Raw genomic sequence first — 17252 nt, forward strand, 5'->3', positions numbered from 1 at the left:
TCCTTCCTTCCTTCCTTCTTTCTTTCTTTCCTTCTTTCTTTCTTTCTTTCTTTCTTTCTTTCTTTCTTTCTTTCTTTCTTTCTTTCTTTCTTTCTTTCTTTCACCCTTACCTTCTGTCTTGGAATCAATACTGTGTATCTATTCTAAGGCAAAAGAGCAATAAGGACTAGGCAATGTGGGTCAAGTGACTCACCCAGGGATTTCTTCTTTTGAAAACTACCTTTCATATCCTTTGACTATTTATAAACTGGGGAGGTTCTTATTCTTATACATCTGAATCAGTTCTCAGAAAAACTTGGTGCAAGGTTTTTCCCCAGATAGCTGAGAAATCTAACATCTATTTCCCTTCTAATTTTGCTCCATTGGTTTTATTTTTGCAGCTTTTAAAAATGTTGTATAATCAGACTGTCCATTTAATCTTCTGTGATTCTGATCATAAACTCTTCCCCAATACATAGATCAGAAAGGCCATTTTCTCCTTTCTCCTCGAATTGATTTATTATGTAACCCTTTTATTTCTAAGTCACACATCTATTTGGAGTATATCTGGGTATATGAAGTGATGTTTGTCTAAACCTAATTCCTGCCAGTCTGCTTTCCAGTTTCCTGGCAGTTTTTGTTGAACAGTGAGTTCTTATCCCAGTTGCTGCAGCAATTCACTGATTCCTATCAGATCTCAGGGTTCAAAATCATAGATCTGGAAATCTGAAAGTTTGGAATATGAGTTGATCTAGTGCTGTAGAGACAGGTAGGACAGTCCATAAGTCCCAAATTAGGTTCTCAAAGCAGAGATTAATCTGTAGGGGGAAGGATAAGGGGTCAAAATATAAGGATCATTGGTCAACATTTAAATTGATGTTAACATCTAATACAATCCAATAAGCATTTACTAAGTATCTACTGGGTATAAGGCAAAAGATTGTTCCATTCAGTGTTTATAGAGAGCTGGATTCTGAAACATATTAGCTGAGTGACTGCACAAATCACTTAACCTCTCAGCAGTCTGGACAACTTTCTGGGATTATACATTGAAGAGTGGAGTTTTATCTGCCTGGTTAGAGGGAGCTCCCTTTAACCAATAAAATAGTGGGTTCAAGTTTTTAACCTTATTGCAAGGCCCTGTGTTAGGTGCTGGGAACACAAAGGCAAAATTAAAAAAAAAAAGTCTTTCACTTCAAGAAATCTATAAGAATAGATTTATTACTGGACAACAATAATCCTGATTTTTTTTCTAAACTCTTACCTTCTATCTGACTATCAATACTGTATATTGGTTTCAAAGCAGAACAGTAGAATGAGTATACAATGGGGGGGAGGGGCAGTAAGTGACTTGCCCAGGGTCACACAGCTAGGAAGTGTCTGAGGTCACATTTGAACCCAGGTCCTCCCAATTCAAGGCCTTGGTGCTCTATCCACTGTGCTACCTACTTGCCCCTTGACCATAATAATCTTTCCAATTGCTATCTTTTAAAATAAATATTTCCTTTTTTTCTAATTGCATGTAAAAACAACTTTTAACATTTGCTTTTTTAAATTTTGAGTTCCAAATTTTCTCCCTCCCTTTTCTTCCCCTTCCCAATTCTATATAGCTTATACATATGCACTCAGGTAAAACATTTCCATATTAATCATGGTGTAAAGAAAAGACAGGCCAGGAAAAATGGGGGGAAAGAGGGAAAATCAGGTGCTTCCATGTGCAATCAGACTCCACCCGTTCTTTCTCTGAAGGTGGATAGCATTTTTCATCATGAGTCCTTTGGCATTTTTATCTCAGATCACTGTATTGCTGGGACTAGCTAAGCCACTCACAGCTGATCATGGCACAATATTGTTCTGCTCACTTCACTTTGCATCAGTTCGTGTAAGTCACATTTCTCTGATTTGATCCTTCCAACAAGCCTTGAGAGGTAGAGCAAGTTGTTTTGTGAGCCAGGGAGAGAAACTGAGGTCGAAACAAGAAAAGGACCTGCCTAGTGCCTCAGAAAGAACTCGTGTCAGAGGGAGGACCAGAATCCAGTGTTCTCTTCTCCAGTCCAAATGGTCCCCGGTCGACCCCTGAAAACTCTAACGCTAGACCAGGGATTCTGGGAATGAGAGGAGAAAACCCAGATCTTTGTCTTCATCCAAGAAAGCAGGTAGGTTTGGGCTCTGTGAATTCTCCCGGCCAGGGATCCTTCCAAGTCAGAGCTTTGGAGGATGGAGTCCGGAATGCGCTGATAAACTAGGGAAAGACTTCTCCCCCGCCCCCCCGCCTCCCCATGCCCCAGATATTCGGCCTCTTTCACTCCAGCCTCAGACCGAGGCTCCCTCCCACTTCCCACCCCCCAACCTCCTTTCCTAGGCTGCGATTAACCCTGGCCAGCGCGTGTATAATCTCATCAGATTAAGGCTGGCCACGTCAGGTTTTTGCTGGGGCTGATGGGAAGACAACCCGAGGAGTCTGCGCTAGTCCAAGGCTCAAGGAGAGAGGACATCCAGTCCCTATAGGTCACATTCATCAACTTTGATTGCCAGGGCAGGGGGCCTTTTGATAGTGGGGGTCACTGCTTTCAGCAAAATGGCTGGATTTAGGAATAAATCTTATTTCTATGTTGATTGCAAAGCTTGATTACAATACGTGGTTCCCGTAATAGCCTCGGGAGGTGAGGTTAGGAGGTATTTTCATCCTCCTTGTGCAGATGAGAAAATTGAGGCTCACAGAGCCTCCATAAAGTTCCTCAGGGTTACATAGATCTCCCCACCAACAGCAGCATCGTGTGAGGCAGGAACAAGGTGGCCAACCCTCGGTCTGGAGTCAGGAAGATCTGAGTTTAAATCCAGGTTTAGACACTCTTCAGCTGTGTAAACCTGGACAGTTTCCCCCATTTTGTTTGTTTGTTTTTCAGTCGAGTCCAACTCTTCAAGGGTTTCCTGGCAGAGATGCTGGAGTGGTTTGCCATTTCCTTCTCCAGCTCATTTTATAGATGAGGAAACTGAGGCAAACAGGGTTAAGTGACTTGTCCAGGGCCACAGAGCTAGTAAATGTTGAAGCCAGATTTGAATTTAGGTAGATGAGTCTTCCTGACTCCTGATTGGCTCTTTGACCACTGTACCAACCCCGCTGCCTTCCCCAACTGTAAAATGGAATTCTAAATAATGCCAGTCTCACAGGGTTATAAAGAGCAGCTGCTTGCACAGTTCCTGGCACATAATAAATGGGTACTATATGAATGCTTATTCCCTTCCCTTAGAGGGTCTCAGATTTAGAGCTGGAGATGATCTTGGAGGCCATCTAGTTCAACTGTCTCATTTTACATTAGAGGAAACTGAGGCCCAGAGACCTGTCTAACATCATACAATTAATATGCAGCAGAGGTTTGAGCTCAAGTTCTTTGATCCCAAAGCCAACATTCTTACCATTTCACCAAACTACATAGTAGAAAGTACACTAAGGGGCACCTGGGTGGCACAGTGGATAGAAAGCCAGAGCTGGAGATGGGAGATTCTGGTTCAAATTTGACCTCAGACACTTCCTAGCTGCATAATCACCTAACCCCCATTGCCCTGCCCTAACTGCTCTTCTGCCTGGGAATCAATGAATACACAGTATTGATTCTAAGATAAAAGATAATGGTTTGGGGATTTTTTTGGCTTGTTTGTTTTTGTTTGTTTGTTTGTTTGCTTTTAAGTACACTAGATTTCAGGAATCTGGCATGGCTTGGCTGCTTAGTAAGTACTTCAACTTTTGACCAAGACTCTCTCTAGGGGAAAGATGATTGGGCTCACTTTAGAGAGATGGAAACCAGGGCCAAGAGAGGCAAAGTCTTGCACAGATGCACACACCTAATAGATATTGGAGTCCAAATTAGAACCCAGATCTCTTGACCCCAGGTGTAGACCTCTTCACCATCCTGCCTCTTGGTGGAAAGTGGAGAGAACAGTGAAAAAACAGGAATCTCACAATTACCTACAAAGTGGGAATGAGTTTTGTCCTCAATGCCAAGAGACAATTTCTAGTTTTGTTGGAAATTTTCCAGTTTTCCTAACAAGCAAAAATTTGAGGATTTGGGGTTTGTATTTTTTTAAACTTTTGTTTATCCACCTGACTTTGTTAAAGATGTGAGAAGGGTGTGAGAAACTAATAAGGTACCATTAATTACTTTAACATTAGTAGATAACCATCAGCTTTTAGTTGGGGAGGGAGTGGCATTTATGCCATCTTATTTAACTGATGGCTTTTAGGGGTGATTAGTGCCTCAAAGCAACTGATGGCAAAAAGATAAATCCTGCTCATAGTTACTTTGAATTCCCAACACCAGTTTTTTAATTTAAAATCTTTAATGAACAAAAATCTATTTTCTCTCCTTCTTCCATAAAAAAGAAAGGGGGGAAAGCCAAATGTCAAGCAAAATGAATTTTCATATTGGCCCTGCACAGAAAAATATATTTCTTCCTGTGCCTGAATCCATCGCTTCTCTGTCACAGGTGAGTATAATTCTTTCTCATCCAACCTCTGGAATTAGGGTTGGTCTGAGTTCTTAAATCTTTCAAAGTTGTTTGACAAAATTATTTGGTTTGGTTTTCTTTTTTTTAAAACCTTTATCAGCTGTCTTGGAATCAATATTAAAAATGGGTTCCAAGCTGTGGGAACAGAAACGCAGAAGAAAAACATATGATTGATCATGTGGTTTGATGGGGATGTGATTGGGGATTTGGTATTAAAAGATCACTCTACTGCAAATATGAATAATATGTAAATGGGTTTTGAACAATGATATATGTATAACCCAGTGGAATTGCTTGCCATCTCCTGGAGTGGGGAGGTAAGAGGGGTAGGAAAAATCATGAATCATGTAACCGTGGAAAAATATTCAAAATTCAAAATTTAAAAATTCCAATGCAGAAGGGCAGCAAGGACTAGGCAATTGGGGTTAAGTGGCTTGCCCAGGGACACACAGCTAGGAAATATCTGAGGTCAAATTTGAACCCAAGTCTGGTTCTCTATTCACCAAGCCACCAAGCTACCCCAAAAACTATTCTCTTAAACTTTGCCCTGACCTGTGAACTGAGGAATGGCTGGAATAAATTATGGTACATACATTTAATAGAATACTTTGTGCTGTAAGAAATAACAAAAGGGTGGTTTCAGAGAAAGTTGAGAAAGCTTGTATGAACTGATGCAGAGCGAAATAAACAGATCCAAAAGAACAATTTATATTACAACAATGTTGCAAAAACAAAAAAAATTGCAAGACTTCAGAATTCTGATCAATATGACCAACCATGATTCTAGAGGACTCGTGATGAAACACATTCCCTACCTCCTGAGAGCCGATGGGCTCACAGGGCAGATTGACTTTTTTTTTTCTTTTGATCTGATCAAGGCAGAGGATGATGGGACTGTCCCCTTCTTTGTTCTGTACATTATGCCTCTATTAATCCAACCTAAAATCAGATTACTCTGGATTGTCTGACTCAGGTCCAAGGGGGAATAGGGCAATTAGTGGCTCTCAGCCCCATCATATTTAAGAGGCTGAAAGGTGGGGGAGGGTGAGATGAGCCCAGGAGATTGAAGCCAAGAGACACTAGCACCAGGTAAAGAGGGTCTCAGCCACCTAACGACAGAACCATTGAACCTGAGATTTTCTCAAAGATTCGATGGATCCCAGAGCAAAGAACATGTGATAGAACTAGAAGCAATGGTTGGAATTTGGGGGTAGCAAGAGTTGCAGAAATGCAAGTTTTGTTGAATATAAAGCAAAATGTCTTAATAGTGAAAGCTGCCTCAGCCACCGCAGGAGATGGCCAGCTCTCCATTGCTGAGATGGCTGGATAGCTATCTGTCAGGAAGATGATTGGAGTTTCAGGGAAGTGAAAAGGAGCATAGGGTTGGGTTTCTGGTATCAGAGATATAGACCCTGCCTCTTCTGGTTCCTCAGGATGGAGAGACCATCGTTGGAGGACTTTCTCTACCCTTGGGGAGAGAAAATAGGAAGGTGATTTTCCCAGGTTAAGGATGAGAAGCTGTGGAGGGTTAGGAGGAAGGAAAGCCTCCTTTTGGGGTGGGGAGAATTACTGATTGAAGCTAGGAGTTGTTCTCATTTCATTTTTCCTGGGATTAGGGCAGAGAGTGGGAGGGAGGGGATGTCTGTCTGAATTTAGTAGAGGGAGGATGTATCCTTTCAAATAAGACAATATTTGTGAAATGCTTAGTAGAATTCCTGGCAACAGTAAGCATTTAATTATTGTTAATATTAATTAATTTAATAATAATAAAGTAAATAATAATTAATAATAAATTAATTTAATAGCTTATTCCCTTCCCCTTTCCCATCTCCCTCTGCTGATAAAGGGTGCTTCAGAGCTGCCAGGAAATGTAGCCCTGCATGGTGAAAAAGACTGGATTTGTAACCAAGATATGGGATTGAGGGATTCAGATCTACAAGGGAGCTGAAAGATGAGAAAATAGTCCTAGGAAGATTGAGGGGGTCTGCCCAAACTCACAAAGGATTCCAACCTAGGCTTACTGATTCCAATAGACCCTGTCACTCCTATACTCAATAACAGCCAACGGCTCTCTATTATCTCTAGATTTATGTACAAATTCCTCTATTTTGGCCTTTAAAGCCCTTTCCATTTTGGCTCCAACCTCCCTGTCCAGCCTTATTTCCTCCCCTCTCAGCATTCTTTGGCCCAGCTGAACTGTTCTTCCTAAGTGCTATACTCTCAATTTTCTTTTTTTTTTCCATGAACAAAATAATCCATTTCCTCTTGATCTCATCTCTCCCCTCTAAGAAAAACAAAACAAAAACCCCAAAACAAAATCTGTATGCTTAGTAAGGAGATGCAGAGTTGAGCTCTACCTTAAAGCCAGACACACATTCTCCTGCCCTTGTCGCTCAGTTTCTCTGCTGTCCTGCAGAGATCATTTCAGCACAGAACACAGTAGGCTTTCCCATCCTGGACGCTGCTCACCACTCGCTAGCTGCCTGGTGTGGCCGGAGCAACCTTCCACCGCCTGGAGCTGGGAGACAGGGAAGGAGGACCTCCTGGGGGGTGGGAAGTGGGGAAGGATGGCCAAGTGAGCTCAGAGTAGCTGTCACTTCAAGGATTTGGCTCTCAATTGTTGTTCCTTCCTTTTAATCACTTTGGGATTCTGAACATCCTAGACCACAAATGTCAAATATGTACTCCCAGGCAGCATTGCTGTGACAACTGGCCTGAACCAGATTAAAATGTAACTGGGAAATACTTAACAAAATGCATAAAAACTCAATGAATAGAGCATAGGTGAATATTACTATCTTAATATTAGCACCATCCTGTTAACACGAATCATTTTATTATTATTGCTTCCTTTCATCATTTTCGTATTTATGAATAAGATATTTAATATTTATACTAAATATATTATTACATTATTATATTAATAAGTGTTAATAATTGTCTACGTCAATATGCTGTCAGAGGGAGCCTTATGAATGGTTTAGTAGCTCCATTCTCGAAATGACTGTCCTAGATCATGGAGGTAGCTGAAGTTGCTTTTTCTTCATGGAGGAATTTTTGTTTTAGAGACAATTGAGAGGATCTGGGGAACAGAGAAAATGTCTAAACCTCCATGTTGTTTGTCGTGTGCCCCAGAACTCGCAGTCTACATTATGGACTGGATTTAGAGTCCATTGACTTCAGATTCCAGTCCTGGCTCTGATTTTTGTTATCGTCCAGGGGATTGTAAACAAGTCATTTTCCTTTTTTGAGCCTCAATCTCGTCCTCTCTAAAATGGGACAAATAATACTGGCCCCACCCCCTTCACAGCACTCTTTTGAGGAGATACATTTATAAACTATAAATTTATAAACACTGTCTCCATGTCAGTTACTGTTATTTTAGTGTCATTCAGCCAGCTCTACTTTTCCCAGGCTCCTGTGTGCAGGATGAGGTCTGCTGGGCACATCTGTCTGTTGCTAATCTTGCCCAGCCTTGGCCTGGCCAACACCTGCATTGTGGACTCATTTTCTGTGAAAGAAGACTTTGACCCTATAAAGGTAGGTGACAGACACCCCAACTTCTGGGGTTCCTCTACAGGCCTTATCTCAGCTATTCCCCTCACTCTCATGTCCAGTGATCACCTCTGCTTAATCAATAATATGCCCATTGGCACTTAGGTGATGCAATTGAGCCCTAAAATTAGTCAGGAAGACCTGAGTTCAAATCCAGCCTCAGATACTTCCTAGCTCTGTGACTCTGGCATTTAAGCCCCCTCTGCTTCTATTTCCTCATCTGAAAAATGATGATAGCACCTACTTCTTAGGGTAAAATTGCAATAATATTTGCAAAGTGCTTTGTAAACCTTAAAGTATAATATAAATGCTAGTTGGTGCCAACATCATTAGATTACCTGGACACCTTCAGGGAGCCCCTGCCCCACAACCTGTTGGCAGAGCTGGCTATGAGCACTGAGGAGACCTATTAAAAGGTAGAGAGTCCTGGGTAATTAAAAATGCAGAAAATCAGGGCCCTAAAGAAGCATCAGTTTATTTCTTCACCCTGCCCCATTTTAAGGATGGAGAAACAGAGGTTTATTTTTTAAATTTCATTTTGTTCTCATATTTCTTATGGTCTCCTACAGTCACAGAGTTCTATTTGACCTACTGTACTTTATTTTTTTTATTATTTTTTAATTGAAATTTTTATTTAATTAATTAATTTAGAAACAGAGATTTAGAGAGGGGTTGGGATTTTCCTAGCATCACACAGCCAATCAGTGATGGAATTGAGTAGAAAACAAACCCTGACTCTTAGCCCAGGACTGTTCCCCCTATGCCAGGCTATAGGCAATAAATAACAATTTTATTGTCTGCCCCCAAGGAATGAAAAGCCCCTTTTCGTTTTGTTCCATAGTAGAGTTTTTTCCCAGTTTTTAAAAAAAGTTATTCTGGATTTAACAAATACCAAATAAAATGAGCATGTCCATGTATAAAGAAGAATAGAAAAAAGAGGACTGTACATGAGCTGCCAGTGTCTGTTTTGAGTAATTCACTTTTCCTTTTAAGAATATAATAAATTCATCATGTAACTTTCAAAGCTGTCCTGCTTGGCTGCGTTTCCTTCTGGCATTCCATCTGTTCTCTCTCTTTTTAATGGCTCTCTTTTCTTATTTTTTCTTTTTCCCTTTTTTTTTTTTTTGTCACATCTTCTTCTTCAATCTCCAAACAGAAAAGAAAATAGAAAATAAAAACAAAGCTCTTTGTAAGGAAGCAAAGTCCCTCATTGTCCTCAGCTGAATATGAATGATGACACTTTTCTGTCAGGAGATGGGTAGCATACATTAGCACTGGCCCTCTCAAATCTTGGTTATGCCTCTTCTCTGTTATAAGCTAGTAAAGCCATTTCCTCCCTTGTGCCTCAGTTTCTTTTCCTGTAAAAAAGAAAGGGTTGGAGGGGATGATCTCTAAGTTCCTTCCAGAGGTCAGCCAATCACTTAACACTTCTGAGCAGTTTTATCATCTGCAAACTGGAGAGAATATATGAGCTATTTAATTTACAGCATTGTTAATTATTATCATTTGTAATAATGAACAAGAACTGGTTTGGTTTTAGAGCAGGGATTGGGGTCAAAGATTTGGGTTCCGAGCATCACGAAGGTGCAGCCACTTTTGAATGGGAGCTAGGCTCTCTCCTAGGGCCAAACAGGAATGACTGATGCCTCACTAAAGATTTCTTGCTTCTTTTGCTTTTCAGTACACAGGAAAGTGGTATGCAGTGGCCAAGAAGGATCCTGAAGGCGTCTTCCTTCAGGACAACATCTCTGCTGAGTACATCCTCGGAGCAGATGGCACCCTGCTAGCTACCTCCCAGGGCCGCGTGAAGCTATTTGGGTAAGCGATGGGGAGGAGAAGGAAAGAGCAGGGGCCAAGGGTTCTAGCTTTGGCACTCAGGAACTAAGACTTTCAAAACACACTTGCCCAACCCCACACATCCCTAGGAGTTCAGAAAGAACATGAGCAACTTTCCCCATCAGAGTCCTTAAAATGAGAGATTGGAAACCTGAGTTCTGATTCTGGCTCTCTATTGACCTCAATGTGTGATCTAAGGCAAGTCACTTACAGAATCTCAGAATTTTAGGAACTCAGAGACCATCTAATCTGACCCATCCCTAGGAAGAAACCCCTCTCCAGTGCCCAGTGAGTGGTCATCTAGCCTTTGCTTGAAGACTTCCAGTGAAAGGGAATCCACCTTTCCATGGGGCAGCCCATTTCACTTTTTTTTTTTAATTCTTATTTTCTGTCTTGGTAACAATTTTTAAGATAGAAGGGCTAGGACTAGGCAATTAGGGTTAAATGACTTGCCCAGGGTCACATAGCTAGGAAGTATCTGAGACCAGATTTGAACCCAGGTCCTCTCTACTCTAGGCATGGCACTATATCCACCATGCCACCTAGCTACACCCAGTTTAACTTGTGGAAAGCTCTAATTGTCAGGAAGTTTTCCGCTATATCAAACCTAAATTTTCTACTTTGCAACACTCTCCCATTATCCTAGTTTTGATCTGTGAGCCTCAGTTTCCTCATGTATAAAATGAAGACACTGGACTTGATGATTTCCAACATCCCTTCTGACCCTAACAGTTTTGAATGTGATAAAGAGTCATCTAGTTATTGTTTGCTCAACTGGACCCCATTACCTTGAGTATAAGCATCTCTGTGTTCTAATTCAGAATTAGAGGGAATATAGAGCATAGAATGTCAGAACTAGGAGAGCCCCCAGATCTTAGCTTATAGAGTGTAAGCCTAGAAAGAGCCTTAGAGATCCAATCGAACCCCATCAACTTTACACATGGAGAAACTGAGGCATAGCGAGGTCTTACCCAAGAGCATTATATAAATTATTCACAGAGTCAGCACTTGAAACCACGCTTCCGTGGCGCTAGGGCCAGAAGCCATTCCAGGACACACAGCAATAACTCTATAAATATCACCAAGTTGGTTTTTAATTGAATTAGGGACCTAGCTTGTGAAGTCTGTGCACAGAGAGGGATTGTCTGTGGAGCAGGCAATGAGATCTCTAGACATGGAAACACGCAAGTAAGTGGGTGAGCAGAGTTTTGTAAATCAAGCTCGAGGGAAAATCATTTTCTGCATTAAGTGGAATTTTCATGTAATGGATTTATGGAGAGTAGGTCCTACCCACATAAAGGGAAGGGGGCGCCCTGTGTCCCCGAGCCACAACCCCACACAGGATCCAGCGTGTAGGGAAGAACAGCTAGCATTCATGTGCCACTTTAGGGTTCTCAGACCATTTCCTTTACATAAATTACTTTGTGGGATTCTCAGACAATCCTCTGAGGGAGATGCTATTGGTATCTTCATTTTAAAGATGAGGAAACTGAAGCTGAGAGGCTACATAGCTTGCTCAGAGCCACACGGCTAATAAATGTCAAGAGGCAGAATCTGAATTCAAGAATTCTTGACACCAAGTTCAGCACTGTATTCACTAGGATGCTTAGCTGCCTCCCAACAAGTCAGAAGGGGCTCTGAGGGCCTGAGCAAGGACTAAGTGGTCTTGTTTCTGTCATTGGTCCTCTTTTCTTCAGTCTAGCCCTCTCATCCATCTTGTGTAAGCTGTATCTTCCCAATGCTCCACTCTGGCCATAGCTCCCCTTTAAAGAACCTTTGTGGGCAGCTAGGTAGCTCAGTGGAAGTAGAGATAGGAAGTCCTGGGTTCAATTCTAGCCTCAGACACTTCTTAGCAAGTCACTTAATTCTAATTGCCTAGCCCATATGGCTTTTCTGCCTTGGAACTAATACTTAATATCAATTCTAAGACAGAAGGGAAGGATTAAGAAAAAATAGCCTTTCAGGGGCTCCCCACTGTCTCCAGGAAAATGTCCAGATTCCTAAGCCCCACATTCAAGACCCTCTGTGGTGTGACCCAACCTATCTTTGCAACTCTCTCTTTCCTCCTTTGTCTAAATTTTGTCTACCCTAAAGCAGCATAGACGGGGTAGTAAATAGAAACTAGGGAGAGAGACCTGAATTCAAGTTCACCTTGCATACACTTGGGCAAAATGCTCAGGTGCCTCAGGCAACATTCCAACACAAGTTGAAGAGCTTGGCACCCCATCATTGGCCATTCTGTATTCGAGTGAAATTACAGATCCAAACCAAACCCCACACCCCATCATCTTAAGTAGGGTCTCCCTCCCCACCTCCAGGAAGCCTTCCTTGACTACTCCAACCCCCAGGAATCATGCACCTCTTTGAGTCTCTACATTTAAGGGTCTATAGTCCCAACATGAATCTTCCATTATTTGAAGTCCACTTAGTCCTTCCCTCCGTGTATGAATCTTATCTCCATCCCTAACTCCTCCTCCATTATCTGCCAAGACTTGGGAGCTCTCTGAGGGTAAGGTCTTATTTCCTCTGTTAGCATTTAAGGATGCTTCAGCCAATGACCATTGGTTGGTTGATTTTATGGGGTTCCAACTGTAGACTTCACCAGGGATCCCCACTCTTCTTTTCAGGTTCTGGGTGATCTGTGCAGACATGGTAGCCCAGTTTGCAGTCTCCGACCCAAACACCCCAGCAAAGATGTACATGACTTACCAGGGACTGGCCAGCTACTTATCCAGTGGAGGTAGGTGGACCTTCCATGACCTCGGGAGTAGAGAGGTGACCCTGAGCCCAGTTGTCTATTCCAGGGACCAGCAAACTTCCCCCTGCCCCTTCTCAAAAAAAGATACCTGCTAGGGGCAGCTAGGTGGCTCAGGGCTAGAGATGGGACCTTGTGGGTTCAAATTTGGCCCTATATGCTTCCTAGCTGTGTGACCTTGGACAAGTCACTTAACCCCGATTGCCTAACTCTTACTACTCTTCTGCCTTGGAACCAACACACAGTTTTGATTCTAGGATGGAAGGGAAGGGATTAGAAAATAAGAAAAGGATCCCTGCCAATAGGGTATCTGGCTGGCGCAAGTTGTAATGGTGAAGGGTTGGGAGGGTATGTGTTTGGAGATGGAGAAAGAGTGAAATCCCTTGTCCCTATCTATGGTGAGACTCAACAAACCCCAAGATTCTTATCAGAAGGAGCCCAGAAATTTTAAGTAGAATCTAGCATACATTCCTCTTACCCCCAGGCCAAACTTGCTAAAGATCCTGAAAGGAGCCTCTCTCTGCTGCACGCAGGTATATTCATGACTTAGCGTGGTCACTGTGGGAAAAATAATTTGCCATTCATTCATTCACTCATTCATTCCATGAGCATGCACTAAATACTGGGTGTATGCTGTGCATAGGGATATAAAGAAGAAGAAAAAACAGTGGCTGCTCTTAAGGAGTCCATATTCTCTTAGGATTGGGGGAGGAATGACTTATATAAGAGATAAATCAGCAGAGAAGTAAATTCAAAGGCATTTCAGGCAAGGGAGGATGCCCATCACTGGGAGATCAGGCAATATTAGATGGAGGAGGTGGTACTTAAATTCAACATTACCTTTGAAGGGAGCCAAGGATTCTAAGAGGTGGGAGAGGGTTTGGTCTACACATTCAGGACTGAGAAAAGGCACCAACGTGGGATATTGAATGTCACAGATAAGGACTATCGAGTCAGCCAGGATATGAAGTAGAGAAATGTGAAAAGACAGGCTGGAGCCAATGTGTGAAGCGCTTTAAATGCCAAAGAGAGAGGAATTGGGTTTTGTTTTGCCCTCAAGGCAATAGGGAGTCACTGAGGCTATACCCCACCGCCTTGCACCATTTTGCTTTGAGCCAGGTCTAGCACCCTCTCCTTCTCCGCCCCCCACCTCCATTTTGTTTGCTGTAAGCTTTCTGGCACCCATGCCAAGTCTTTCCTTTGTTCTAAGGCACAGCCCTTGACACAGTGGGGAACGGTTGGATGCTGGATGTTGCTGAACTGTTGACTATGTCCAATAAGTCACTGCCCTTTGTTTCTGGGTTCAGGGGATGAATACTGGGTGATCGACACCGACTACAACCACTATGCCTTGACCTACACTTGCCGGTCTTTGAAGAGGAATGGAACATGTGCTGATAGCTACTCCATTGTCTTCTCCCGAAATCCTCAGGGCCTCCCTTCTTCTATCCAAAAGATTGTCCACCAGAAGCAGAAAGATATCTGCTTGTTTGGACGCTTCAAGCCAGTGCTTCAGTCAGGTATGTACGGCTCTGCCTGGGTTGTGGGTATGAACTAATGGTGAGTCCCAGGGATGATCTCCCACCCCAGGTAGGCCAAGGGATAACCCATGGGTTATGGAGTGAGGAAACTTTCTTCACACATTTCTTGACCTGGGTTCTAGTCCTAGCTCTTTCATTCACTCATTCATTCATATTCATTCATTCTTTCATTCACTGTTCAATCTAGGCAGCCAGGTGGTTCGGTGGGTAGAGTGCTAGCTACATAGGAGTCAGGCCTGGGGTTTTGGGGAAGAGATACAGGACTGGTTTGCCATTTCCTTCTCCAGCTCATTTTACAGATAAGGAAATGGAGGCAAATAGGGTGAAGTGGCGCCCAGTGGCACACAGCTAGTGGTTTGCCATTTCCTTCTCCATCTCATTTTATAAATAAGGAAACCGAGGCAAACAAAGTTAAGTGGATTGTCCAGGGTCACACAGCTAGTAAGTGTCTAAGGCCAGATTTGAACTCAGGTCTTCCAGGCTGAGCCACCTAGGCTCAAAATCTGTAGAATGATAGGTAGGTAGGTAGGTAGATAGGTAGGTAGGTAGGTAGGTAGATAGGTAGGTAGGTAGATAGATAGATAGATAGATAGATAGATAGATAGATAGATAGATAGATAGATAGATAGATAGATAGACAGACAGACAGATAGATAGATGTATATAGATATATACATATATAGAGAGAGATGAAAGACTGTTATTCTACAGATGGAGAAACAGGCCTACAGAGGGCATGCTACTTCAGACAAGTACTTCCCCCACACACACACCCCGAGCCTCATCAGTTTCCCCATCTGTAGAGTAATAGTCTTTCATTTTAAAAAATGAGTTGAGACAGCATATTATAGCAGAAATAAAAAAATCCAATTAATATAGCATTTTGTGAACCTTAAACTTTCCTCCTGAGAACCCTGTGAGGATAGTGATTTCATTCACCAAACATCTATTAAGCACCTACTATGCATAAGGTACTATATTGAGCACAGTCAGGATAAAAAGTCAAAAATGGAAAATATCCCCATTAAGGAGTTTACATAATCCTGAGGACAAGACATGCAAACAGATCACTAAATTTAAGAAAACTGGAGGAGGAAAACAGCATTAATGAGGCAGGATTAGAGAAGCCTTCAAGAAGGAGATGGTACAGGAGATGGGCCCTAAAGGAAACTAGGGATTTTAAGGGGTAGAAATCAGGAAAGTTGATTCTTTTTATTATCCCCATCCCATATATGAGCAAAGTGAAAACAAAGAAGAAAAGGAACTTAGCCAAAATGACACGCTGTCAAAATCTGCATTTGAACCCACAATCTGAATTGCTCTAAATCTAGGGCTATGTCTACTTCCCATGTCTTCTCTTAGATCTAGAGTCAAGATAGGCTCAACACTGTGCTCCAATATCAACAGCAGTAGGAAGTTGGACTCTGAGCTTCAGTCTTCTCAACTATATAATGGGAACATGAATATTTGAATAATTTCTCTCAGGATTAGAAGGAAAATTCAGTGTAAATCTTCAAGTGCAGCAAGGTGGCGCCATAGTGCACACAGTTTCAGATCTGAATTCAAATTGCAACCTCAGACGGGGACTAGTTGTATGATCTTGGGCAAGGTGCTCATTCCATCAGCCTCAGTTCCCCTACTGTAAAATGGAGATAATAGTAGCACCTGCTTCTGGTTGAATAGTGCTTTGCACATAGTAGGTACTTAATAAATGCTTGTTTCCTTCCTTAATATATAGCATTGCAGAGTACAGTGATATCACTCAAATATAAATGGGGATATCACACTACCTATAAATTCCTGAGGGCCACCTTATATTATATTAATATGATCTATCTTGTATTTCATTTTTATTTTCTTAAAAGTTTCTCAATTGGGGCAGCTGGGTAGCTCAGTGGATTGAGAGCCAGGCCTAGAGACGGGAGGTCCTAGGTTCAAATCCGGCCTCAGACACTTCCCAGCTGTGTGACCCTGGGCAAGTCACTTGACCCCCATTGCCTACCCTTACCACTCTTCCACCTATAAGTCAATACACAGAAGTTAAGGGTTTAAAATTAAAAAAAAAACAAAAACAAAAACAAAAACAAACAAAAAAAAAGTTTCTCAATTACATTAAAAAAAAAAAACCCTCACCTTCCATCTTAGAATCTGTACTGTATATTGGTTCCAAGGCAGAAGAGCAGTAAAGACTAGGCAGTGGGGGTTAAGTGACTTGCCCAGGATCACACAGTTAGGAAGTATCTGAGATCAGATTTGAACCCAGGACCTTCTGGCTTAAATCTTCTGTATATGGTCCTCACAATGGGCTGGGGTTGGGGGAGGGAGGGCTCTATAGGAATTCCTTTTTGTACCATACAAATTTATCTCCAATCCCATTCTGGCTTAGGGTGAGTCTCTGCTGCCCACCTCCTCTCCCCAACCTCCTCCTGTCCCTAGCATCTAGGCAGCTTATCTGCTGTGGGGGTCAGAGCCTCCCACTGAGTCTTAGGGAGCACCCCTCCCACTGCCATCTTCCCCTTGGGCAGCTAGACTGGGTTATTCAAGATACTTAGGGCTGTTTGCTGGAACATCTGGAAGGGAGAGGATGGAAAACCTACTCCTTATAGCACAGGCACCTGTAAAGCCCTGGAATCTGTCCACTATGGAGTCACTGCATTTGTTTGAAACAAAACCAATTCAAACATAGCTCAGCCAGGCACACACTCCTGGTAGCTGCGTGGGCACGTCATTGTGACCAGAGAAGTCACCTTCACCATTTTTCAGTGTTCTCTGTCTCTCTCTCTCTCTCTCTTTCTCCCTCCCCTCCCAACTCCCTCCCTGTCTCTGTCTGTCTCTCGCTTTCTCTCTCTTTCTCCCTCTTTCCCTCTATCTCTCTCCCTCCCTTTCTGTCGCTCCCTCTCACCTTTTTTCTTTCCTCCACTCCATCTTTCCTCTCCCTCTTACTTTGTCACTCTTCTTTTACTCTGCCTCCTCTTTTTTATTCATTTCTCCCTCCTTTCTCTCTCTCTCTCTCTCTCTCTCTCTCTCTCTCTCTCTCTCTCTCTCTCTCTCTCTCTCTCTCTCTCTCTTTCTCTTTCTGT

General features: G+C 42.4%; 2 protein-coding genes across 2 annotated transcripts in view; one reads left to right on the plus strand and one right to left on the minus strand.

Annotated features, from left to right (window-relative positions):
* Window positions 1–7914: 7914 nt before the first annotated feature.
* Window positions 7915–14189, plus strand: LOC123252487 (purpurin-like). The gene is made up of 4 exons (XM_044681782.1): window positions 7915–8025; window positions 9722–9858; window positions 12504–12616; window positions 13939–14189. The coding sequence occupies exons 1-4, from the start codon at window positions 7915–7917 to the stop codon at window positions 14187–14189; spliced, it is 612 nt and encodes a 203-aa protein (XP_044537717.1).
* Window positions 14190–15276: 1087 nt separating this feature from the next.
* IDUA (alpha-L-iduronidase) overlaps window positions 15277–17252 on the minus strand; it is a 22802-nt gene continuing 20826 nt past the window's right edge. The window contains exon 12 of the mRNA XM_044681783.1: window positions 15277–15332. Within this exon, the coding sequence (XP_044537718.1) occupies window positions 15277–15332 (56 nt within the window). The remainder of the gene's footprint in view (window positions 15333–17252) is intronic.

Source organism: Gracilinanus agilis, chromosome 6, assembly GCF_016433145.1.
Source record: "Gracilinanus agilis isolate LMUSP501 chromosome 6, AgileGrace, whole genome shotgun sequence".
NCBI lineage: Eukaryota > Metazoa > Chordata > Mammalia > Didelphimorphia > Didelphidae > Gracilinanus > Gracilinanus agilis.